The sequence below is a fragment of the Mus caroli genome, chromosome 18, assembly GCF_900094665.2.
Source record: "Mus caroli chromosome 18, CAROLI_EIJ_v1.1, whole genome shotgun sequence".
Lineage (NCBI taxonomy): Eukaryota > Metazoa > Chordata > Mammalia > Rodentia > Muridae > Mus > Mus caroli.
This window is the reverse complement of record NC_034587.1, coordinates 11,516,168-11,537,817: the sequence shown is the minus strand read 5'-3', so window position 1 is coordinate 11,537,817 and position 21,650 is coordinate 11,516,168. Positions and strand designations below refer to the sequence as shown.

Below are 21,650 nucleotides of genomic sequence, written 5' to 3'. Positions count from 1 at the left end.
CAGGAGCAATGCCTGCTTCTCACGGGTGTGAGGAAGCCACCTTTCCTAGCAGCAGGCAACCACCCTCCCACCCCATCGATACTTAACGAGTCAGGCCGGTTCCTCATCCTCTCAAGCAGGTATCTTCATCATTAAGAGGAGCAGAGTGTATGTATTACATGTGAAGGTGCTGAGGACAGAGAAAGACTCCCGAAAGCACTTGGGTAATACGGCCTCCCTTCTTTCCCCGTCATGCATGCCTTTATCATCTTACTAAGTGAAGAGTTAAATGGTCCAATAAGAGGCAGACAAGTCTCCTTCTATCCCGCCCTGCAGCAGGCTGTCCTGGAAAGCCTGCATGGAAGAGACTCCGTGGGTTTGTTTGCTTGATGTGTCCATGAGAAATGACAGACAGTGAAAGAGTCCCAGGGTGACTGTAATCTCCGCCCCAAATAATCAGTACAGCCCATGGAAAGCTCAGAGAAAACAAAGAAAATGTACCATGTCTGAGAAGTGCAGCCCTCCTCTGGCTTCCTTTGATCCACCTTTGAGTAGGATATGAGTTTTAGAATTACCTTTGAAATATTGTAAGTGAAACAAAAATTCACATGACTGACATCAGAGGAAAGGAAAATATGGCTTATCATGTTTAAGGGGTGGAGCACTTGATTCTTTGTCACATTTCAATGTATGATTAGATGATCTGTTATTTCAAAATAATTTTTATAGCAATAAATAATATTCTAAAACTCCAAAACTGAGACAGGCATATTATGATATCAGGGAGAAAAGGTGTTTAAGAAAATCGAGCAGTACGCATAGCTATACTGTTAGTGAGAAGTCAAGTGAGACGTGGTAAAGGACACACAATTCTGTCCTCTGTGTGCTCAGCGTCACTAGCTGGCTATCTGCTCCCTCTTAGAATAAATGTTGGCATTCTCTACTACGGTATTTTTAGAAGCCTGGGACTTATGGGTTGGGAAAATATGGAACCCATTTCTTTAAAACAGAACACCTTTTAAAGTATAATGTGTTTAAAAGGAGATGAACACACAGGAGAAGTAACACTTTGCAGGCAGCAGAGGTAAGTACCACTGGAGAAAGGCGAGTTCTTCAGTCACAGTGACAGCCTCTTGCCAGGATCACTGTGTCAGGACATTCCCTTTGCAGGTGAGAGGCAGAGAAGAAAGGCGCGTGTCTGAACAAACCTGAGACTAGTCTGATTTTTTTTCACCCTAAGACATTTGTCCAGCAGAGACCAGTGCTTCTCAGAGGCCACTGTTGCTGCTGGACAGATGATTTCCATGGGCAGCTCTGCAGAAGGGCTACCGTTGACGGTGACTGCAAGCAAAAGCGTCCAGTTGATCTAACTGTCTCTCTCCGATCTTCCCTCTCTTTGATCACAGAATCGGAAGACTCTTTGATGGGACAGAGCCCATTGTCCTGGACAGTCTCAAGCAGCACTATTTCATTGACAGAGACGGGCAGATGTTCAGATATATCCTGAATTTTCTACGAACATCAAAACTCCTCATTCCTGATGATTTCAAGGTGAGGGAATCTGTTTTAACAATAAATATGTGATTTTTTTTTTTGATGTGCTTCAACTCCAGTGTCTACAGCAGCGCCTTGGCATGTACTCACGAAGCAGAGCACATGGCATGTAGATGTTACAGGATACGGGAGCACTTGTGTTATTAAAATAATTGAATTATAGTCCTCTTTTAGTAAACTGAAAAGCTGGTTACATTCAAATTTAATTTCTGCTATGTCTTAGCAAGCTAGAGTGTAAAAGGAACTTCTGAACTCAATGAACACTTTTCTCCCAGAAATCTAAGGTTACTATCAGCAAGACAGTCCTAGAATTGTTCCCTTAAAACGGAGTAGCAAGTGCTCGCATCAGGCACAGCAGGAGAACCCCTGAAGGAGTGGGCCTTGAACAGAAGGGCATATAGGAAGTGTTTGTATTAAAAGGGAATACATGGAAATGGAATTTTTATGGTTGGTAATGGTTCTCTAAATAAGAGATTTTTAAAACTAATTCTGAATACTATTAGAGCTAATAGAGAACTAATTAAAACATCTAAATTCAGAATCAATGTGCGACAGTCAATGCGCTGCCTATGGAATAGCAAGAATCAGTCATAGTGTACAACAACCACAACAACAAAAGCAAAACAGAAATTGTAATGTCCAGGAAGCAATAAACCACATGAGAAGTGTGCAGGGTGTGTTTTTAAAAGGAATTTCTATTTTGAGAAAGGGTATATTTAAGACTTTTCATACACAAAAGAACTTTTTAAAACATCCTTATGAAGCAGAGATCATATTCACATAACAGCTGTCTAAGTAGAAGAAATATTTGCAATAAAAGATTAATATTATCGTAAAAGAGTTCCTCCAAATCTATAAAAGTATATAAAGAATCTAGGGGAAACTTTTTACCTATAAACAAGATTTTCTCAAAGGGAGAGCAAGGATTTTGTCAGTAAATATTTAAAATGATATTCAATCTCCCTCTATATCAAAAGAACAAAAACAAAATGATATACTAGTTTTTATCCATTAGTTTGACTAAAGTTGTAAAGATCGATAGACACTGGGGATATACAGTGTAGTTGGCAGGGAAAATGATTAAACCTTTTTGGAGAATAATTCAGCCATAGCTTTTAAAATTTCAATCATGCATGCTGTCTAGCAATTTTATGTTTATGAATTTATCTCTATAAATATTCACATAAGCGTATAGACATGTGTGTCCATAGGATATCTGCTAGTCATGTTTATAATATGAAAACAGTGTACCTAAAGGGAGTTCAAAAACAGTAGGTGGTTGGAAATAATATAGAATATTCATATTATGGAATAATTTTAAAGACCATGGTTCATCTATATCTGTTGATACATAGGGCAAAAAACCGAAGCTTTCTCATTCAGTGACAATATCAAGTTATCAAATGATACGGAATGTGTTTCTAAGTAAAATGTCATCACTATTGTGAGTATTTGAAATGGCATCTTCTTAACACACAGAAGTAGTTCACACTTCAGAGCCGAGATGATTAACCAAGAGCCTGGAATCTGAATTGCGGTGAGCACTCTCCAGCACCCCTCAGAGCTTAGTGCTCCTGAGTCTTCCTCGGGTCCCCTGCAGAACTGTGGGCACTCACGCATCCTCACAGCCACCGCTCCTTACTCTCCTCAGTTTCCTCTTAAAGGTGCATGGTATTTTCCTGTAGAACAAACATGCCCCGAGTAAGTCCTGAGTACTTTTTCTCACTTGACTAATAATACTTCGCACATGCGCACTGCTTCCAATTCAGAAAAGCGGATGAAGGAAAAGCCCCTGAGTCCCTTATTAATTTGAGATCTTCGGGTTGATAGCAGAGAAGCCAGGCACAGAGAGGCACAGAGAGGGTGAAGGCCTGGGGGCTGGGTGGTCAGCTGGTCTAGTTAAAATGTGAGCTCCAGGTTCAGTGAAAGACCTTGTTTGTCTCCAACACTAACAGTAACAGTAACAACCGAAGGATTGATGGAAAACATTGACTCTGACTTCCATATATACGCCCACCCATGTATACGTCTACAGTCCCTCACAAGCAGTACATAAATTAAGCAAAGATATAAAGTCCAGCCATAGCTGCCTTGACTCTGATCCTAAGAATGCTGCACTAGCTTGGCTAACTGCTGCATGACGATATTCTTACAGACACACACACATGCTTTTCTGAAGGATATTGTACACTGTGCTCGTGAGAATTGCTTACTTAGCTGCAGGAGTCCCAGGAGGTCAGATGCTGAGTATCAATACGCAGCCCACTTCTCTTAAAATCATATAGGACTAAACTAAAAACTGGAAGCTTTCACCTATATAATGTCATCATTTATAACTCCCATAACCATAAGATAACAAATTGGGAATTTCTGCTAGAAAATAAATATAGCCGTTTGTTTTTATTGGCACCATATTCCAAGAAAGGAGCCCAGTGTTTTAAACACATACTTTGGCTTAACCTCCACCATGAACTTCCATGGGAGGTATAGAACAGTCAGATTCAATGCTGATATGGCCAGTTCCAGAGGCCATGCCCTGGGGACTGCCCTAGTCACCTAGGACTGGGCCAGTTGCTTCACCACACCTTTGGGCTGTTGCCTGAGGTTTCCTGAACATAATATCTGCTGCTTATCAACTTTAAGTACAGAACATGTCCTTTAGTTGATCATTGCCCAAGCCTGGTGACAGTGGGGATCCAAAAAACTTGTCAAAAGAGACGCATGTATCTGGGACCTTGAAATGTTTCCTCTGGAACTGCTGGGTGATGGGTGTCAAGGAGTGTTCCAGAACTGAGGAAGAACAGCTGGAAGAAGAGTTGGAGCTGAGGTGGCCATTCAGCTCTGTGGCCCTTGATGACATTAAACCATAAAAAGCAGTGCAGTTCGTGGGAATCATAAAAGCAGATACCCATGTGAACAGTCAATATGCCAGAATTTCCCTTCCAACCATGGCAGATGGGACATTATCCTGTTCACCTGGAAAGACTGCTGTTAGGGGCTTGCTAGGGGGAATGCCTGCTGACTGCTCCCTTCTGGCCCCAGCCATTCACTGCTGAAGGAATAAGCCTGGGAAATCTTACAGTGCTAGTGTCCTGCCCCCATTAAAATCCAGTCCCACAAATATGTTGTCTGTGCTCAACACCCACTTGGCAATTCTGATAATTTCGTATTTCAGAAGCATGTGTCCTGGCTTCCACTGAAAGCCAGCTCTCCTTGTATGTGAGTTGCAGAACTTCTCTGAGTGTTTTATGTGGATTTAGCTGCCCTCCCTTCCTCATAATCCCATCCTCAATTATAATGATTTGCTTATTGCTACTTCAGTCTCTGCATACAAACACAACTGTGTGACTATAATTCCCAACACCCCAGCAGTCGGAAACTGTTAGTCAGGATCCTGCAGATTCTCTCTCCCTCCAGCTTGTTCTTTTTCACATCTTTGTTGGTAACAGCTGTGGCTAAGACTGATCTCTATGACTATCCATCCTTCCTAGATTTAGACAAATCCACTATGCAGCAGGCCTAGCTTATCTATCTACATTGTATTCAAATCTCTAATGCTTTTTAATCTTACAGAAGCATCCTTATACTGTAAAAAAAAAAATTAAAAATGTAAAGAAGCAAAAAAAAAAAAAAACCACTTATGCACTATATCCCGCTGCTCAGATTACCAATGTTAAATACCTTGACCAAAAGTGACTTGGCGGGGGTAGGGGGTATTGCTTGGCTTACAGGTCACAGTCCATCATGAAGGGAAGCCAGGACAGGAATCTGGATGCAGGAAACAGAGCAGAGAAGGCAGGGCAGTGCTGCTTACACATTCTTCCTCTAGTGTGCTCAGCTCATGCACCCCCAGGACTGTCCACCCAGGGATGGCACTGCCCACAGTAGGGTGTGCCCTCTTGCCCAGAGGCCTGTCAGATAAGGCAGTTCCTCCTCATTTGAAGATGCCTCTTTCCAGATATGTCAAGTGGACAGCCAAAGGGAACTTATGGTGGAACCTAGCACGACCCTCTAGACCTGTTCCCTTTACAATTCTCTACCCTCCTTTTTTTCTAGTTTTATTTTGTGTAATACCATAACCACATAGAAGTGTCCTTGCTTGATTCCAGAAATGACCTGTGTGAGTAGTGTTTCTGAGACGCTACCTGACCACACTTGAGTGAGATTTTACAGTTCATTGCTCCCTGAACTGTCTGAAACGGCTCCTACTCACTTAGCCGGGAGGGTGGGCCAGCTCAGGCGCTTGTCTCCAGATCTTAGGGAAGTTCACTTATAAAATGGGCTCTCCATCTTCTTATCTCAGAAAGTTATTATAAATTTCGAAAAATTTAAAACATATTCTCAGAAGTTAAAATCACTGAGACATGGTGAGTCTATGAACAACTGTTTCCCTTTAATGGAGTAGGGGCTGAGCCATCAGAGGAAGTGGACACTAAGCACAGGGTTCTTACTCCTGTGTCAGCCTTCACCGTTCTCCAGTTGCTACACTGAAAGCTCCTCACTCACAGGTGAGAGAAAGCAAACTCTGTGTGAGCATCGTCTTCCCCTGGGCAGCTGGCACTCAACCCACCGCATTGACATCTCTGATCTATCTCCATCTCCTGCCTTGGGATGAAAAGACTGAAGTTGTTCAGTCTGTACAAGCCAAAGAAAGGACATTGTCAGACCAGAAAGGGAGCATAGAAATTTTTCAAAAGCTTTAGAGGCCAGTGGGGTCAAGCCCAGGACCAGAGAACCCCAAAGAACCATGTAAAACAAAACAAAGTTGAAATTGTGGAATCAGACAGGCCTGCTAATTGAAGAATGGGGCCAATGTTTCTAAAGGAAAGCAGCCAACAGGACTGACTCCACTTTGTAGGAAGTTCTCCAGTGAGCAAAAACTAAAAATGTGTGCTAGGAAGTGGAGAAAAACCAACAAACAAATGAACAAAAGAATGGGCCTGCCCAGAAAATTAATGGCCAAAGTAAACCTATCTTCCTAGAAAATAGTGGTATAGTGAGAGGGGCCTGTGCCTGACTGGGCTGGCCAGTGCTTAGGGGCATGCTGGCATGGTGAGCCATCAGTATGGCTCAGCTCCTCTCCAGTGGTACCCTTCACTTCCATGCAGCACGGAGAATGCCTCTTCCCTGGGAACCAGGCAGAGCCGTGGGATAAATGAAATCACAGGCAGGATGGTTAAAAGAGAGGAAAAGATGCCCAGTGGTTTGACACAGCTCAATGCTAGGCCCACAGGATGAGTCTAGGACTCAGGATGAAGGGGTAGGGAGCATCCTAACTCTTCCTCAGCAACAGGAATCCTTCGGGTGTCACCAAGCAAGGCCAGAAGTCTCAAGACAGCCATTGCTCCTATTATTCCAAGAGAAGAGGATGATAATGAATTCAAGCGTTAGACCAAGTGATGTGTGCTCCTGAGTTGTCCATCCATCGCCAGGCTTCAGAGTAATTTCTAAAATATTTAGAGGGAAAAAGTGGTTAGGATTCAGTCAGCAAAGAGGAACCCCAAGCCCTTGTGGCTTCATTACCTTTGATTTTATTTATGTATTCATTTATTTACTATCTACAGTGCAAGGCCTTGATCCCTGCCACATCTTACCACCCCATCAGCTCTATCATCTTTGGGACATGATGGGGAAATATATCACACTTTTCTGTAGATGAAGCATTTTAGAGTGGGAAACAGCTTTAATGGAGTTTGTTCCACTCAGTTTTTAGACAGAGGCTAAGGTCTAAAAAGTGACCGACAAGCCTGGGCAGTGTGGAGATGTTCCCATTAAATCCCACTTTAAACTGTAGCCTTCCAACAAGACCACTACAGAATGCCATACCTGTGAGCCTGTGATCTTAAAGAATGATGGCTTCATAAGTCCTGGAACAGCCAGTCCAGAGTCTTGACTTACTGCCTGAGTCCACAGAGGGCTGGATTTAGCCCAGTTGTCTTGTTGCTTTGCACAGTAATTCTCATAGGAGCAAACTGCCCAGTTCAGAATGACACTGCAATAGGAAAGACGTAGGGCATTGGAAGGGGGAATCAAGGTTTTCAAATTCAAAGCCTGCAGCATGGAAGTTAGAGCAAGGTTAATTATGCAGGTTCTCAGAATACTTCCAGACACCAAATGAGGATCCAGACCATTCTCCTGTAAGGAAAGGGAAATCAGAGATCAAGAGAGGGTTTGCTCTGCATTGGGGTGGTGGGAGAGGCAGAGGAATTGGCAGCCAAACCCTAACTCCTTTACATGACAAACAAGAATTTTCCTATTTAGGCACTTGAGCTGGGGAGACTATCCCATATTACCTGGGTGTGCTGTGATATGTGGCGTTTGTAAAAGTTTAAGAGGAAGGTCAGAGTCAGAAAAGGATGAGAGGCAGTGAAGGCAGAGGAGAAGTGGTGGGAGGCTCCCAGCCACAGACTATGTGCAACCTCTGGAAGCTGGAAAGCCAGAAGAATAGGTTTCTGCTAGAGCCGCTGGAAAGAACGACTCTTAAAAAGCCACTGTCGACTCTGACTCGACCTTTGACCAGGTCTCCGAGAACGACCTTCGTTACAGTGTTTATTTGCTACCTTTGCTAGGAAAGATTCATTTTAGCTCACAATTTCAGAAGGTTGCACCCACAGTGGTGGAGAGTGCACCAACTGTCTCATGCATGCAGTCGGGAAGCAGAGACGAAGAAGGGAGTACCCCCTCCAGACATCCAGCTCTCTCCCTTCACCTTTCATCCTGGCCAGCAGCAATTGGAAACACGGTGTCCTTAATGGTGACAGCACCTCTCACTGAGCAGTGACTGTCCTGGACCATCTTAAACGACACCTTCAGTGCTGTATGCTACTGGGGTGTTAGGGAGCATATCAACAATGTCAAGTGCAGATGGCCGATGAAGCTCCTCAGGGCCACAACAAATGCAAGAGTCAAAAGATTAGTTTTACCTGTTTGATGCCAGGCTACAGTGGTTGGAGGCAGGTTAGCAAACGGTAAGAATACAATACCTCTGAGGGCTAGGGATGTGGAACACTTTTTCTGCTTTTCTGGCCATTTGTTTCTCTACCTTGAAAATGATCTACCCAGTTCATCAGCCCATTTACTGATGGGTTTTGGGTAACTTTTGTAATTCTTTACCAATTTTGCCATGTGTACAGTTGACAAAGAGTTTCTTTCACTTCATGGCTGCCTCTGCTGTCTTCCGGGCTCTGAACATCTTTTGACTGCATGCAATGCTGTTGGTCAGTTCTTGGGGTTATATCTGTGTGATTTGAATCCTTCTCAGAGGTCCTTCCTACACATTTTGCAGTGTTTTCCTCTAGCAATTTTAGAGTTCCAGGTCTTATAATCAGGTTTTTATGCACTTTAATGGATTTTTACAGGATAAAAGATACTCTTTGGGGATCCTATTCAACATCTTGAGCTGTCAAGGAGATGTAATTAAAATTTGCATTACAGTTTCATCTCACCCCTGTCTGAATGCCCGTCAATAAACAGTGGTGAGGATGTGAGGAGAGGGGAGCTGGTGTGTATTAATACTGTCAAGTCACACTGGTGGAAATCACTGTGGAAATATCACATCATGGAAATCACTAATCAGGTGCCTAAGGGAGGTAGGGTTGGGAGACCAGTACCATATGATGTAGCTCTACCTGACCTGTGAAAGCTGCTTATGGATCCTATGTCAGCTTACAAGGTACTTGCTCATCCATGTTGAATGTTTCACAGTAGCAGGATGCACAGCCAGTCTAGATGCCCGTCACAGAACGAATAAAGTTCCATCCTCAAACCTACTGATGCTACAAGATTGTCCTTGGATTCACACATGCACACACACACACACACAAATGTGTCCCACATTGGTCCACACACATATATAATACACACACACAATAATAATAATAATTTTAAAGAGAAATGTAAAGAGACACAAAATTATGCAAGTGGCAGGAGAACTAGAAGTCATTATGTTAAGCCAAATTAAGCACACACATGACATTTTGTTTCAGATGCAGGATCTAGCAGGGTGTGTGTGAGAGAGAAATGGAGATAAATAACAGAAAGACTTCAGGGGAGGACGGAGGTCTGAATAGATTGAGGGAATGTGAGAGAAATGGAAGCAGAGGGCACACCATATATGGGGGAGGAAGGTCAGCAGTCAGAGAGGGCAGGAGGTACGGAGAGAGTAGTACAGGGGGCAAGGACAGTTCCAGCCTAGTGAAATATGTGTGTGGAAATGTCACAGTGAGCCCCTTTACTTTTAAAACAAAAAACACTTTTTAAAATTACCATAATTCCAGAGAGAATTAGAATAAGCATAGTTGGTAGCATGAGAAAATTCAGGTCTTTCTAATAAATATTGCCAACCAAAGCTACCAAACCTGTAAGTGTTGTGTCTTATTAGAAAGTCACCTTCCTGTCCAGTGGTATGGGACAGATTTCTCCCTGGGGTCAAGGTTGGGCAAGCAGGCTATTTCTAGCATCTTTGTGTGGCTGGAAGGCCTGGTGGTTCTAGGAAGCCCATGGCATTAGCAGATTCTTTCTCACACAGAAGTTAGGAAATGCACCATGCGGGCAAGCAAGCAGGGGGGCAGCTCATCTGATGCTGTGCGACTCTGTGTGTGTGTGTGTGTGTGTGTGTGTGTTGCAATGCTGGGGCTTGAACCCAAGGCCTTATACATGTTAGACAAGTGCTGCACCAATAGTTACATCTTTAGCCCTTATTTAACTTTTCCTTTTATAAAAGGCAGGATCCGAGTTGCTCAGGCTGACCCTTGAGTTTTCGATTCTCCGGTCTCAACTTCCCAAGTGCTACCATGATTGATTCTGGGTTTTGGAGTGTGTGTTCATGTGTGCACACACACAGGAGTTCATGTATACTCACTTGGAGGTCAGAGGTCAGCCTCCAGTGTTGTTCCTTAGGACTGTGTTCACATCTATTTATTTGGCATTGAGTCAGGGATCTCACTGGCCTAGAACTTACTAACATTAGCCTTGTGAGCCAGTGAGCCACAGGGACCCATGTGTGTGCACTTGCTGAGAAAGTTCTTCCCAGCTTTTTCACTTAAGTACTGGGGATGAACTAAGGACCTCACACTTACACAACCAGCGCTTTCCTGCATCCCCCAAGCATTCCACTATGTTTTTAAATCTCTTTGAGAACTCTCGTCTTAATACGTATATTATGTCAGTATCTTACGGTCATTATAATTTAGACGTGATGAAGCTCTAGAGTGAAGACCCTGGGTAGCCAGGCAGAAACCCAGGCCTACTGTCTCCTACCCTTAAGGCTGAACATGGGGTCCCTACCTTTTGTTATTGTTGTTCTTTTGTTCTTATGTCTTGAAACTGTCTCATGTAGCCTAGGCTGGCTTTGAATTCTTGATCCTCCCACCTCCACCTCAAAAATGTTGTGATTATAGGTACGTAAAAGTACGCAGCTTGGTTTTGCCCTACTTTGAGAGTGGACACACCTCAGCCAATCCTCAATTTCCTACAACCAAACCATGTCCCCCGGGGTCAGAAGGTCATGTAATCAGAACAATGTGCAAGGAGGACCATCAGAGCCCTGGGGTCCTTTGCTGGTGAGATGGTGAGGAAGCATCGGATCCTGCTGAGATGTGGGCCCTGACTGTACCTCACACCTAGCCCGTTTCCCAGGGTGGAAAGTGAACTGTCCAATGAGAGGCCCGTGGTACCAACTGCTGTACCATTCCCTGCTCTCTCAGGAAGACGTGAATGAAGCTGTTGATGTGGTTACTGCAGAGACAGAGACAGAGACAGTGTGTGTGTGTGTGTGTGTGTGTGTGTGTGTGTGTGTTATGGGTCATCCTCTGCTTCTGAGCTGTCCCTCAGTCTAAGAGGCACAAGGCCACATACTTACGGAGCTGACTTTCATGTGAATAGCAAGCACCCCCTGTCAACCTGGGCCCGTGGATGGAAGGCAGCAATGACTCTGTCAGTTGACTGAAGCATTCTCAGGCAATGTGTCTGGACAAGTCCCCACTTATCTCACCCAGGATGACTGTGACCATAGCTACATTGAGACATAATATTGGCCTGCTTGTCAACCCCGCTTCTCGTGCTGCCTCTCTGTTCCACCTTGACCCCATTCTCTTTCAGCAGTTCCTGTGTGCACTTGAGAACCTATTCTGTAGGTTTGGGACTTTAATTCAGGCCATCTGTGTAAAACTTGAGGAAAAGAACACATGCCCCGGTCCTTCAGAAACGGACAAGTTGCCCTTTTCTTACCCAGTTCCCAGGAGTCAGAGTTGTGTGAAGTTTACATCTCTGACAGGTGGCCGGGGGCGGGGTGAGAACCTCCCAAATCTCTGCCAGCCTCGCCTAAACCATCACCCACCAACACCGGAGTGTAAGCAAAAGCCGAGTGCACACTCTCCAGACACCCACTCAAGCCTGGCCCCAGGCTATGGTGCTGCCTCCACCTTCTCTCTCCCATGAGTACTGAAGGTGACAAGGACTGAAGGCCCTCAGGAGTGTATCTGCTGCTGGGCCTACCCCCCACCCCCACCCCATGTGTCCTCCATCAGAGAGGACTGGGTTGGGATTCCCACCAACACCATCAAGCTTAAAATGCAGGTGTTTCTGAACTAAAAGAAGGAAGGGAAGCCTTTCAGGTCTCAGTTTTTCATTTGTGAATGGGAATAATGATAGTGCCTGGTTTTGTAGGTGATCTGAGGATTGGATTCATGGAAAGCACTTAGCCAGGCCTGCAGATTGACCCTCAGTTCATTATATCAACAAAAATGCATGAATGCCATAGTTAGGGTTTCTATCGCTGTAGTGGAACACCGTGACCAAAGCAACTTTGGGAAGAACAAAGGGTTTATTTAACTTCTGCATCACAGATTACCATCAAAGGATGCCAGGACAGGAACTCAAGCAGGCAGGAAACTGGAGGCAGCACCTGATGCAGAGGCCAGAGGGGATGCTGCTTCCTGGATTGCTCCTATGGCTTGCTCAGCCTGCTTACTTAGAGAACCCAGGACCACCAGCCCAGAGATGGCACCACCACAATGGGCTGGGCTCTCCTCCATCAATCACTAATTAATAAAATGCCCTACAGACTTGCCTACATTCTGATCTTATGGAGGCATTTTCTCAATTGAGGTTGCCTCCTTTTAGATAACTATCGTTTGTGATAAGTTGACAGGAATCTAGCCAGCACAATGGATGAATGAATGAATGAATGAATCAATGAATGAATACAAAATGAGTCTTTACAGATGTGTTGTAAATTTTCACTTAGATTTGATTATTGAAATCCAAAAGAAGTGAACAAATATCAGCTTCTTTTGTAATATAACTCTTAAAATTAGTTATTTGAAAATTTCATTCCTATATGTAACAATGCATTTTGATCTTGTTCATTCCACTCCTTAAATAAAGTGACTCCTGGTAAATCCACCCCCACCACTCCTTGCTCTGATTCCGCATAAATCCACCTGTTACCCCAGTCTCATGGTATTTTGTTGTTTTTTGGTTTTGTAACCCACTGAGTCCAATCTGGACCGTCCACAAACACATGAATGTGGGATCATCCACAGCAGCCTGTCAGCCCAGCAGGGGCCACTCCCTTAAAGAATCCAGACTCTTCCACTCTCTCCTCGAAGCCATCGGTTGTCAACAGCTCTGCAGCTAGGTGTGGGAGCTCGGGAGCCCTTCTCCCTCCTTGCTAGAATGTGCATTCATTCCCAGCCGCTCTGCTCTGAGTTCATGACTACAGTGGTCCTGTCATGTCTGGAAGACATGTTATACACACCTGTAGTCCCAACACTTGCAGAGGTGGGAGTGAGGCGGAGGATCATGAGTTCAAAGCAAAGCTGGGCTACCTAGTAAGATCCCCTCTAAGCAAACAAAGAAAACAAAACATGACTGTCTTCAGTACCTTCCATGTGTGTTTCCCACCTCAAAATACCTTTCTATTCCCCTAGGACTATACTTTGTTATATGAAGAGGCAAAATACTTTCAACTTCAGCCAATGTTGTTGGAGATGGAGCGATGGAAACAGGACAGGGAAACTGGCCGCTTTTCACGGCCCTGTGAGTGCCTCGTGGTGCGTGTGGCCCCGGACCTTGGAGAAAGGATCACCCTCAGTGGGGACAAGTCCTTGATAGAGGAAGTGTTTCCCGAGATCGGTGATGTGATGTGCAACTCCGTCAACGCAGGCTGGAATCACGACTCAACACATGTCATCAGGTTTCCACTAAACGGCTACTGCCACCTCAATTCAGTTCAGGTAAGGCATCCAGTAGCATGTGGCATCCAGGCAGTTCATGCTCTCCCTCCACCTGGCTACCACTGCCGCCTTTCCTCCAGGAAGCTGAGGAACTATGATGTGCAGTGCTTGTGCTGAGTGGGTTGTTTCTCAGCCTCCACCACATCCATCCCATAAATCCACAACTAGTAACTAAACACCTGCTATGTATATACCTACTGTGAGTGTGTGTGCCTACTGTGAGTGCAGGTGATACAGAAAAGAACAAAATAGACAACAGCTCTGTGTTTGTGGACAGAAGTGGCGTTGGAGCAGAATTACCCAACATAAATGCTGCCAAATAGTAGTAAGAACACGTCTGGGCACAGTGTCTGTATCAGTGTTTGTCCCTGTAACAAATACTGGAGAGAAACAACTTGAAATATTTTCGCTTATGGTTCCAGAGGTGGTCACTTGGTTCCACTGTTTCTTGATCTAGAGTGAGTAGAACATCATGGCTGACAAGTGTGGTAGAGTGTGACAAGTGTATTCATCTCATGGTGGCAGAAAAGCAGGACGGGGCCTAGGCAAGATGTGCCCCTTAGGAATATACCCTCAAGTGAGCTTCCTCCTCCAGCCAGGCTTACCTCCTAACAGTCCACTCAGTGCGAACTCTCAGAGGATCAAGGAATCCACGAGGTCTGTGTCCTCTGACTGTCTAACAGCTGGAGACCAGGCTCTCCCTGTGCAAACCTTGTAAGGCGCACTTCACACACAGCCCCTAGTGGTCTTCCAGACAGGATGATGCCCTCGGCATGTTGAGGGTAATCAAGGCCTTGGAAGAAAGGAAGTCAGAGAGTGAACATAGGCTAGCACATGACATTGCGGACGATGGGAGACAATCCTCGTGAGCTTCAGAGAGAGAGTGCTGGGTCTTCTGTTTCACTCTGGATCCTCTGTGAGGTTTGGGAGTAGGCAGTGTTGTGTTGCATTGGGTTCATTGGATTATGCGAGACAAGTCGAAAGCCAATGGGGGAATCTGAGCAGAAGAGTGAGCCGCCATAACTTGTGTTTCAAAATAAATCCTCCAGGGCCCAACAATGTAGACGGGTTGGTAGAGTGCTTACCCAGCATGCGTTTGGCACTGAGTCTGATTCTTGGTACCACATAAGCTGTGATGCATACCTATAATTCTTTTTTTTTTTTTTGGTGGCGCATGCCTTTAATCCCAGCACTCGGGAGGCAGAGGCAGGCAGATTTCTGAGTTCGAGGCCAGCCTGGTCTACAGAGTAAGTTCCAGGACAGCCAGGGCTACACAGAGAAACCCTGTCTCGAAAAACAAAAAAAACATACCTATAATTCTTAACTTGCGAGTTTGAGGCAGGAGGATCAGAAATTCAACGTCAGGCTAGAGAAATGATGAGTGGTTAGGACCACCAGGGTCAGCCCAGCAGTCACATTGCTTGATTTACAGCTGCCTGCAAGTCTAACTCTGGGATCTTCTCTCCTGGTCTCCTTTGGCAACATACTGTTGTTAGTGATGCACATACTGACAAACAGACATGCATATACATATAAATAAAAATAAATAAAATTTAAGGGGCTGGTGAGATGGCTCAGTGGGTAAGAGCACCCGACTGCTCTTCCGAAGGTCCAGAGTTCAAATCCCAGTAACCACATGGTGGCTCACAACCATCTGTAATGAGATCTGACTCCCTCTTCTGGTGTGTTTGAAGACAGCTAGAGTGTACTTACATATAATAAATAAATAAATCTTAAAAAAAAATAATAAAATAAAATAAAATTTAAAAGAAAAGAAATTCAAGTCATCTTCAGCTAATTAGCAAGTCCAAGGCCAACTCGGTCTATATCTGTCTACATGCGACCATGTCTCAAAACAAAAACAAAAACGAAAAAACCAAAAGCTAAAGCTCTAGTGACAGATGAAAGTAGTAGAGAGAGAAGCAAGGAAGGAGGTTACAGAGCGATGATCTGAGGACATTGAAAAGCCTTACAAGGGTTTCTGACTGTGGGCAGGGTATACACGAAACCCTACATGTTTCTGAGAGGACTGAGTGGAATTGTCACTGTTCTGAGATGGAAACATCTTTGGGAGAAGAAAACAACAGGCTGGGATTCAGGATTTTGGTTTAGATCCTGAGACTTGCTGTATGCCTTTGATGCTGATAGATGTTGTTTCCATCTTAGCTCAATATGCATCAGTCCTTTCCCCTGGGCTGTGACCAGTGGGTCACTGCCCTCTGACAACAACTCTAGCAGGTGAGCTTTGCCAGTGTGCCTGTCAGAGGTACACCTAAGTCTTCCCAGAGAAGCTCTTTGACATTGTGCTCTGTTAAGAGGCAGTAGGCCGAAAGTCCTCCATCTCTCTGGACCTGGCACTGGCTCCTAGCTTTGTTCACTGTGTGGTCAACAGTGGCAAAGTGACCATGTAGCCCATAGGGCACCTATCTATGCTCTATTCCCAACACCACTAAGTACTCTTCAAAGGATCATACTGCCTCAGAGGAATTGTTACACACTCTTTATGCTTTTGAAAATGTCTAAGCAATTGTCCCAGAGCACACTAGCAGGAAACTCATATAAAATGGGGTCCTCCAGCATCCAGAGAAAGGTGCCCAGTCTTACCCAGTTCCAAAGGGCAACGGTTGCATTCTCTCCTATGGGTATGGCACCCCTGGAGGTGTGCAGTGGTCCTACAAGGCAACATGGACAGAGTAAGTCCTGAATGGCTGTGTTGCCTCTACATGCTTGTGAAGCCTCAAAGCCTTTCTTCTCCCCCACACCCTGCCATGTTCCCTAGAGAGCTGACCATAGCATTCAGAGCCAACTAAGATCTTAGCCCCACCCCTTGGCCAGGGAACACCTTTCATCTTTCATATGCCTGATTTGCTGGCCAGAGCAGCTGTGCACATTTCACCTGAAGCAGCTTCCTCATTCAATGAGGCCCAGCCCATTCTTGCTTTGACTCTACCCAGCACCCAGAGAAAGACACCCATCTGTCAGTGCTCAGAGGTTTAGGGACAGGGCATGACATACCTGATACACTCAATTATTTAAACAGTCCCAAAACATTTCTAAACCTAACAACGGCTGCTTTGGACTTGCTGTTTAGTTAGTAATAAGTCCAGGCCTTGTGAGTTAGCTCCTCGGGAAGAGATGCTTGCCTTCAAGCTTGTTAACTTGAGCTTAATTCCTGGGACCCACAGAGTAGAAGAAGAAAGATGACTTCCATAAATTGTCATCTGACCTCTATGGACAGACACACACACACACATACACACACACACACTGAATATGTAAGTAAATAAATAAATGCAAAAATATTTTAAAAAACAAAACAAAACAGTGACTTCCTAAGTTGTGTACATGGCATTGAAACAAGCACTGGACCACATGGAAGCCAGCACAGGATCATTCCAGATACTCGTCACAGTCTGTGTATGATAACCTCTGGGGAGGAAGAAGGCTCATTACTGTCTGATGGCTCCTCACACTCACATGTCCTCTCCTAATGGGGCAGAAGATCCTTTCCAAGCACACTGAGGCAGCTCTTACACAGGTTCAACTCCGTCCTCAGCGTCTTTTCAGAGAGCTGTTTTCAGCCACTGTATTCACCAGCCACCAGAGCACCTGGAACTTGAGTTAGGGATGGGCCCCATCATCATCCTGTGCTTAGGCCAATGAGCACAGATATGTGCAGTGAATTCACCTGTACAAACTGAGGGATACCCACCGTTCTCAGTCTCTGGTTTGCATGTTTGGAGCACATACTCTTGTTTTTCCAATCTCTTCTAGGTCGTTATGTTGCTTCTGTGTTACATATAAAAGTTGGTGGTGAAAACAATAACTTAAGAAACCAGAAATGTAGCTCAGTGGTAGAGTGCTTGCCTAGCATGCACAAGGTCCTGGGTTCAATTCCCAATGCTACAGTTAACTAATTAATTAGAATTAGGTTGCTTTGCTAAGTTGCATTTAGGGTTTTGCTTGCCTGTTTTCAGCCAGACTCTCACTCTGTAGGCCAGGCTAGTTCCACACTCTTGGGCCTCCTCTCTTTGCCTCTCACATTATTGACATTTGTGGAGTTATTTAACAACAGTTTACTCCACTCCAAGAAAGAAATGAAACATGTTTATTTTTAAAGTTATGGTCTATGGTATCCCTTTCCTTTCACGTTATGTGGAATTTAATTATATCGAGTGCATTATCTGTTGCATTGCTGAAAAGCAGAATGCACTCAGCTTCCTGTACTTTCCCTATCTCGGAGTTGCAGAGATGGCTTCCTGCATCAGAGAGTGTTGGACATGTACCGAATGCAAGGACCCGGCTAGCATTTGACTTCAGAGTTAAATAATAGGTCGTGTAGCCGAAACCCGACCGTTAAAGAATCTTCTCGTTTGTTTGCAGCACTAGGGCTCAAAACCACGGTCCTGTACATGCTGGGCAAGCACCCTACAACCGAGTGACGGCTCTGTTTGAAATAGCTTAATTTGGGGTATATTTTCTAGTGAAAAACCATTGCCTTCATCCTTGAATGTACAAGAATTGAGCTTTGGCACGCATCTTTGGTGTGTCTATGCCTTGCCCCTAAGCAGACGCCTATTTTGGTTTTTTACAGGTCCTTGAGCGGTTGCAGCAAAGAGGATTTGAAATTGTGGGCTCCTGTGGAGGAGGAGTGGACTCGTCCCAGTTCAGTGAATATGTCCTCCGACGGGAACTGAGGCGGACACCCCGAGTACCCTCAGTCATCCGGATAAAACAGGAGCCACTGGACTAAACAGACCTATTTCTTATGCAAAAAGAAAACATACACAACCAATAACAATATGAGAAAAGGGACATTTGTGTGCAGCTGGGACAGTAAACCAAGCTCTGAATCTAAAATTGAATAAAAGACATTTATATCCACTAGAAATCACACCTGTATTCATATGGGAACAATTGGAATCATGATATCCTCAAGATGTAAAAAAATATATAAATATATAAATATCTATATGTCAAAAGGTAGGAAATGCAAGGAGAGAGAGAGAGAGAGAGAGAGAGAGAGAGAGAGAGAGAACGCAGTGGATGCTGTGATGACTGTGGTGTTCTGGGCCTCTGAGGTCTCTGTCCAGTAAATAAGCCATGAGCAGGGAGGACAGAGTCTCCTTACCGCTTCATTGCCAGCAGCCATCCATTGTTTCTTTTTTCTTTATTGTTCTTTTCTTTTTTTTTAAACAAAACACCTGGGCTGGTGTATCTCTGCAGGTGGAGGTTTTCTGTCTGGTCAGGTAGGGACCAGAAGGGAGTTCAGAGAACCACTCAAGAGCACACCACACGGGACGCTTGGTAGACAGGACATCTGACTGCAGTCTGTACAGGACTGGCACTTGTGTCCACCGCACAGCCGTGACCTTTCCTTTGTTTTTATGCTGATCGTTTGGCAGAGGGGCCAGAGTTATTACTTGCTAGAGATCTCCAGTTTCAGTCTGCTGCTTTCCTACAATTTTTTCAGATTTTATAATGTATTAAATACAATAAACTCTGTTTTAAAAAAAAATGAGATCTGTGTAGAACACACATGTTGGGATGAGAATGAATTAAAATGAAATTTTTCCTTTTATTTTCTCTCTCTTGTGTTGAACATCAAAAAGTGGTCTTAACAGCTAGAGCTAGCTTTAAAGTCAAAAGCACAAAAAAGATAAGGATGTAGCAATTTGTTCTAGACAGTTCTCTTTCAATGTAGCCAGTGTTTCCTGTGCTTTGTCATTCTGTCTTGATGAGGAGGGTGGGGACAGAAACCAGGGCCTCATTGAAGCTAAGCGTGAACTCTACCACTGAGCTACCTCCTCGGCCCCATCTCTGTACCTCCTCATGGGGAGGAGGCTCGGGTAGCCTATGCAGAACTCGGAATCACTGTCACCCAAGAAGGTCTTGACTTCTGGTCCTCCGGCCTCCATCTCAGATTCTGGGATTATATGTTTGCACCATCATGCCTAGACTCTGATCTTTATTCCTACAAACTTTTGAGTCTCGCTTAGATTTCTTGGTGCAGAGGTAGCTAGATAAATATTGGGTGGGCAGCTTAACGTGTGTTCTTAGCTTGTGATTCTGGGATCCTCAGGCACACACTGGTCTTGGTTTGTCTGCCCCTGCTGTATATGATACCATCCAGGGAGTTGGCAGGGCTATGATATCCAAGGCAACCTATCCAGGGGGCTGCCAATCTCATGACTGTGAGGCTCCCTGTGGCTAAGACCCCTTCATCAAGTTGCCTCTGTAAGTACTCTGAGAAGCAAGCTGTGGGGAGTGCAGTCCTGTAAGAGGCCATGCTCCGACCTGTGCTGTGACTCTGTTCTGTTTTCTGAGCAGACTGAGAAGAAGGGCCTAAGTCCCACTTGCAGAGGAGAATAACAACAAATTTGCAGCCAACTTGAACCCACTATCGTTATCAGGCAAAAGAAGGGTGTTATAACTTGGCAACTGATAAGGGAAGATGCTGAGGCCAAAGCAATCACTCTTACCAGTCAGAAAGGCATAAACTTAGGAGTCCATCGTACTTCAAAACCAAGTCCTCAGCCATTTCAGGGCACTGGTAATTCCAGTTTTCTTTCTTTGTACCTTTCTGCTACCTTTCTTTCCTACATCCTCCTTCCAGACACCCCAAAGCACCTGGCATGCTGCTAAGATTGGCAGGTAAGCGATAATGTGATTTTGGTGCGGCGATGCTCCTCTGGTGATGGGCTATTTCCATCCTGAACTTACCTTCCTGTTTTAAATTAAAAAGTCTGTGCCTGAGGACAGCAGTAATGAAAATATCATGGCTACTGGGACTAGAAGTAAGCTGTTAATGTCTGCTGCCCCTCTCGGAAACACAGAGGCAGCCCAAACGTTGAATTTCTTTAGTGATTGCCAACAAGGCTGCCACACTCTTCCATAATGTCCCCTCAGATGAGATAATAAACCACAGGATCTGACGCAGACAGCCAGGGCTGCCCTGCCCGCTGCTCTGGCATCCCTGTACTACTGCAAGGATGAAAATTTACCCTGGTTCTTACTAGCAATCTATTTTCATTAGACAAGAGAGCTCCAAAACAGTAAAACAGAGGCCCTGCTCTGGAATTCTATTGGTGACAATCAAGTTTCCAGTTAGTGCTGGGGAGATGGCTCAGTCAGTAAAGCGTGCCTTGCAGACGTGAGGATGTGAGTTTGAGCCCCAGACCCCATGCAAAAGGTCGGGCTCAGCGACAGACAGCACACACTTATAATTCCAGTGCTGGAGAGGCAAGGCTGGAGAGGCAAGGCAGGCAGATTCCTAGAGCTTGCTGGCCAGCTGGCCAAGTCAACTCAGCAAAGTTCCAGACTCTGGAGAAACCTGTAAACAAAAAGGCACTCTGCCTTCACACAAGGTGCACATGCCCTGCATACACATGCACACAATACTTGATACTCACTCAGCATCGTCTCTGCAGTTAGAATTGCCTCCCCTACAGTACATGGACCTCACAGAACTGTGTGCCCTGACTGTGACTTCATGGTCATTTCTAAGTTTTTAAAGACAGTTTATGTGACTCCAATTTCAGGAGACTGAGCTCAGTGGAACCAATTCCCTTTGTATTCACCATGCTCTTAGTTCTAGTAAGATCTCCAGACCCTTCACTTCAGAAGCAGTGGGCTAGTGGGCCACAGCCTCAAAGTCTCACTCCCTTCTCACTCTCCAATATATAGTTCACATGCAAATCTGACCGCCTGAGCTTATAGCAACCTGGACAGCTGTGGTTTGTCCTCCTTGAGGATCTGATCAAGGATTGCATGTGACAGTTATCAATAGTGTCTCTTTAGACTCCTTCTGAGACGTTTTCCTTTGAGAGGACCATCTAAAGGGTCTAGCTCACTTCTTTTTTTTTTAATTTATTTTTATTT

General features: G+C 44.7%; 1 protein-coding gene across 4 annotated transcripts in view; it reads left to right on the top strand.

Moving 5' to 3' along the window:
* Positions 1 to 19,350, top strand: part of Kctd1 (potassium channel tetramerization domain containing 1) — a 183,752-nt gene extending 164,402 nt beyond the window's left edge. For 3 of the 4 annotated variants that reach the window (XM_021150845.2, XM_029472154.1, XM_029472155.1), the window contains exons 3-5: positions 1,386 to 1,530; positions 13,464 to 13,769; positions 18,364 to 18,660. In XM_021150845.2, the coding sequence (XP_021006504.1) occupies positions 1,386 to 1,530; positions 13,464 to 13,769; positions 18,364 to 18,522 (610 nt within the window). In that variant the 3' untranslated portion in view covers positions 18,523 to 18,660. Of the gene's footprint in view, positions 1 to 1,385; positions 1,531 to 13,463; positions 13,770 to 18,363 lie in introns of all 4 variants that reach the window. The other variant, XM_021150844.2, reaches the window with a different exon arrangement.
* Positions 19,351 to 21,650: the final 2,300 nt, after the last annotated feature.